We start from the raw sequence: 4451 nt of genomic DNA, 5'->3' as shown, positions 1-4451 counted from the left end.
ATCATTATATATATATATAATTTTGCTCATTCTTTAATGTCCTGTTTGCACTTGATTTGATTTATTGTGGTATTTTAAGGCATCATACAAACTACAATTTACACAAAACCTATAAAACTGTTCACGTCTAAGAGTCAGTTGTTGTTCTAAAAAATAACTGCTATTGTTTTAGCTTAGATTTATCAATGCATTATATAATTATTAACACATTTTAACTTTTTCAATAGTCACATTTTTACTTTAAGAATATGTAATAATGAAAAGAACTCCAAAGGATATGTGTTTTTTTTTTTTTTATATGAAAAGAACATAACAAACTTTAAGAACATACCATGAAACAATTAACCAAATAAAGCAATATATATATATATTAAGACACTTATCTTCTAAGCCCAATGGCCAAAAAGCTGGGTTTAAATAACTGAAACAGTACAAGAACATCAATTCTGACCTGCTTTCTTACAAATTTCAAAAAGACTTGCAAGAAATTTGTAAATGACATGATGGCTTGAGACAAAGTTTTTATTATCAAAATGGCTTTTTGGGAGATTTTTAAATGACGAGATCTTACAAAAATACATCATGGCAAATTCAATAGTGTCTGTATGATTTTCTGATAAAAAGGTAGTTACAAAGCATTGTTGTAACAAAACGATCTCACCCCTGCCCAGCAGTGAAAAACAGAGAGGTCACTAGTGCAAGTATTGTATGGAAATGGCCCTTATAGCGCATTGTCTGCTGATCTTACTAACAGCTTCAGCTGAGCAGACCATGAGGCACACAGTGAAACATCTTCAACCTCTTTTTCATGAATGTTATTGCCAGTATTTCTAAAAAGGGAAGTCTGTAAAACAAATAGTTGGATTTATCCGTCTTTGTCAAAATGTTATCTCTATTTATACTTAACACAAAACTCTTCAGAATATACAAAATGACTTCATGGCCAAGTGTAAAAAAGTATTTTCTTCTGTTTCTCTATAGGGACAAGCATAATGATACACACTCTCCGTACACGTACACTGTATGTTAGTGCACTTCTACTGAACATGCGTTATGCTGTAACACAAAACAGGAGAGTTTCCCTGTAACACAGTAACACCTGCTCACAGCAGTAACCTGAACTCAAACGCTTCTGCAATCACGCTCACGTCCTCTTCTTATCACATTGTTAACGTAACTTCACAACACAAAAATTATGCGAGATATATTAAATTCTTCCCTTCATAAATAAATGCCTGACCCCTGCTTCCCCAAAACAGTATATACACGTGGCATCATTTGTATACATCTTCTGTGTTACATCCGAAACTTGAACATTTAGTTCCTGTATATATGTTAATTAAATTAGTTTCTGGAAATAAAAAACATCGGAACTCGTTCCTTGGTTCTGGTAAAAGCACTTTTCTCAGCACACTCTTAAAAATAAAGGTTATTTATTGCCATGGATCCATGAAGAACCTTTATCATCCATGAAAACCTTCAAGATTCTTCACTCTGAGCACTTCAAGAACTGTTCACTGAAAGGTTCTTTGAGCAGCCAAAAATGGTTCTTCTGTGGCATTACTGTGAAAACCCCCTTTATTTTTAAGAGTGCAGGAACCGGTGCTTAGTTATCAATGGCAAAGCAAGCTCTGTGTTGAAGATGTAAGAGTCCTGCCATTGAGAGTTTGTAGAGTTCAAATGGCTTGTAAACACATTAGGAGGCATTGAGGACAGACCTGCTGTAGAGGGTCTGGTAGTAGGCACCAGAGTCAATGGCGGACGGACCTGCGCTGTCATAGATCTGTTTGGTGGCCACCGGAGAAGTTGTGGTGTAGCTGTTGTAAGCCATCACCTGGTCCTGGTACGACTTGAGGTCCATCTTCTGCTCGTTGGACATGAGGTTGGTGATGGAGAACGGATGGTTGAAGTTGTAGTGGGGGTCCATGGACTTCAGTGGGTCGTTCTGCAGATCCAGGTGCTGCATCGGGCTGGCCAACAGGTGAGGGCTGCCGCCCATTCCCTGAGAGTGCAGGTGCGAGCCGGACAGGGGCATGGAGGAGGACACCGATGACGGGATTGGCACTGGCGAGCTGTGCGAAAGGCTGGGGGCTTGAGACGGGCAATCCAGCTGCACCAGGGTCCTCTGTTGCTCCTCCGAGGCATGGGAGCTGTCAGAATGGGCAGAGTCGGCACCTTCGGAGCCGGTGGCAGGACTGTGCTCCTCTTGAATCCCCTCACCGCTGTGGCCGCCCTTGGCGCTGCTGCCGCCCTCCTGAGACTTTGCCGAGCTCTTTTTGCCCGATTTCTCCTCGAGCTTGAAGCGCTTCTGGCGACGCAGGTAGCAGCCATTCTCGAACATGTTCCCGGAATTGGGATGGAGCGCCCAGTAGGAGCCCTTGCCGGGCTTGTCTGGGGAACGCGCCACTTTGATGAAGCAATCGTTGAAGGACAGAGAGTGGCGGATGGAGTTCTGCCAGCGCTGCTGGTTCTCGCGGTAATACGGGAACAGATCCATGATCCACTGGTAGATTTCGTTGAGCGTCAGCATCTTGCTGTTGGACTGCTGGATGGCCATCGTGATGAGGGATATGTAGGAGTACGGTGGCTTGGCGTGGGTCAGCGAGCGACGGTAAGGCTTGGGCATCTCCTTAGTCCGGTCGAGAGAGGTAGGAGAGGAGTAGCTGATCTGGGACATTGGTTGACCCATGCTTTGGTAATGCGAGAGGGGACCCAGGGAAGAGGCAGAAGAGCCCAGCTGAGTCAGAGGACTGTGGTTCAGAGAGGAGCCGACAGTGGACAGGTTCATGTGGTTGGGGCCTCCACCCATGCTGCTCAATGTGCTGCTGTTGAGACCTGCGCTGGGATAGCCCATATTCATGCTGGATGTGGAACAGGCCGAGTTCAGATTTATGTAGCTGTTCAAGCTGCTCACTGAGTTCATGGCGCTCGGAGAGGAGTACATCTAAAAGGGAAAAACCACAGGACATTAATGTTTATCATCAACTCAAAAGCAAAATCTTATCATTTATAAACAGACAAAATTATAATATAAGGTATTTCACCTTGGCTTCTATATTATAAAGTTTATGCCAAACTACAATGCATTCTAACTATACTATATATATATATATATATATATATATAGCACTTCCACACATTTCGGTTTACACATAAAACACATTATTAGTTAAACTGACATCATGGATCGATGTTTTTAAAACTCCTCAGATTTATAAGAACGAATATCAAAAATAGAATGAAACAAATAAAAAAAATAACAATAATTTCAATCTCACGCAGTGTTTGCGGTCACAAAGTAGCTGTGCGCAGAAATAACAGTAAATGCAAACGCGCAAATGCAGAATGGAGAAAAAAATTAGAAGTTAGAATTCCCAAAGAAAGCTTTCTGTTGGATCTACTGAAATTTAAAATAGGTACACAAGACTGTAACGTGAAATTAAAATCGAAATGTAATCGAAAACTAAATGGCGACCCTTAAATATAATATATTAATAAAGTAAGATTAACATGCAAATATTACAATACATAATTTTTTATCGTACAAACATTTATGTGTAATATTTAAATGTTACTTCGCATTTCATTTTTTTCTATCTATCTATCTATCTATCTATCTATCTATCTATCTATCTATCTATCTATCTATCTATCTATCTAAGAACATATATAGGTTATATATATATTATTATCTAAACAAAAGAATATTGAAGACTTTTTCGAACTTACCTCACTTGCCTCGCTGTAGAAAGCATTCCATTCCGGAATTTCATGAGATTCCATCTTCACGGAGCTCAACATCCCCAAATAAAGTTGTAACTCGTGAGAAACGTGATATTGACAGGAGACTAAACTTATATTAAAATGCCCTTGAGTTTATTTTTTTTGAGGTTTTCTTAAAAAAAAAGCAGCGTCCCACGAGACGACACACTTTGTAGTTCCACGTAATTTTACAGCATGAACTGTAATAAAAAAAAGTTTTAAAAAGTGAAGCTCTTCTGTTGTCTTCAGTCCCGTGGATCAATGAGTTGTTTTCTCATGATTAGTTAACTTGGTTCACTCAGTATTTTTTTCTCTGGCAGGACCCGTAAACATTTTCAAGTAATCCTGAGAAGTCCAAAGTGGAGCTGTCGTGGAGACGGCGGCAGGGCTCTGTGGTGAGTAATGAAGGAAAGCCTCACCTCAGGCTTTAAACAGGCGCAGGTGAGGGACCGCCCAACAGGCCCCGGGACTCAGGAAGACGTCCCTAAAGGTCTCCCCTGCCCCCTGCTGTTCTGTATATTGGCCGGCCGACGCGTCCATCTCAATTGTCACCCCAGACATCTTCAGGCCTAAAATGAAAATGGAGAAGGGCCTCTGCTGTAACTTACAGAAGGAAAGGAGTCTTCTTTACACAGATAAATCAGACTGCCTACTCAAAATTCTAGTAAAAGTGCAAAACCGCATAAAAG

General features: G+C 40.8%; 1 protein-coding gene across 2 annotated transcripts; it reads right to left on the bottom strand.

The window, feature by feature from the left end:
• Positions 1–276: 276 nt before the first annotated feature.
• On the bottom strand, positions 277–4149 carry foxa3 (forkhead box A3). Of its 2 annotated transcripts, none has more exons than XM_016261768.1 (2): positions 3730–4149; positions 277–2944 (listed from the first exon to the last, which is right to left on the bottom strand). In XM_016261768.1, the coding sequence occupies exons 1-2, from the start codon at positions 3799–3801 to the stop codon at positions 1697–1699; spliced, it is 1320 nt and encodes a 439-aa protein (XP_016117254.1). In that variant the 5' UTR covers positions 3802–4149; the 3' UTR covers positions 277–1696. The 2 variants fall into 2 exon arrangements, with proteins under 2 accessions (XP_016117254.1, XP_016117259.1); XM_016261773.1 differs by having other exon boundaries at positions 3739–4149.
• Between the last annotated feature and the right edge of the window lie 302 nt (positions 4150–4451).

Source organism: Sinocyclocheilus grahami, unplaced genomic scaffold (assembly GCF_001515645.1).
Source record: "Sinocyclocheilus grahami isolate Dianchi unplaced genomic scaffold, SAMN03320097.WGS_v1.1 scaffold31.1, whole genome shotgun sequence".
NCBI lineage: Eukaryota > Metazoa > Chordata > Actinopteri > Cypriniformes > Cyprinidae > Sinocyclocheilus > Sinocyclocheilus grahami.
The sequence above is the reverse complement of the archived record's forward strand: the minus strand, read 5'-3'. Positions and strand labels throughout refer to the sequence as shown.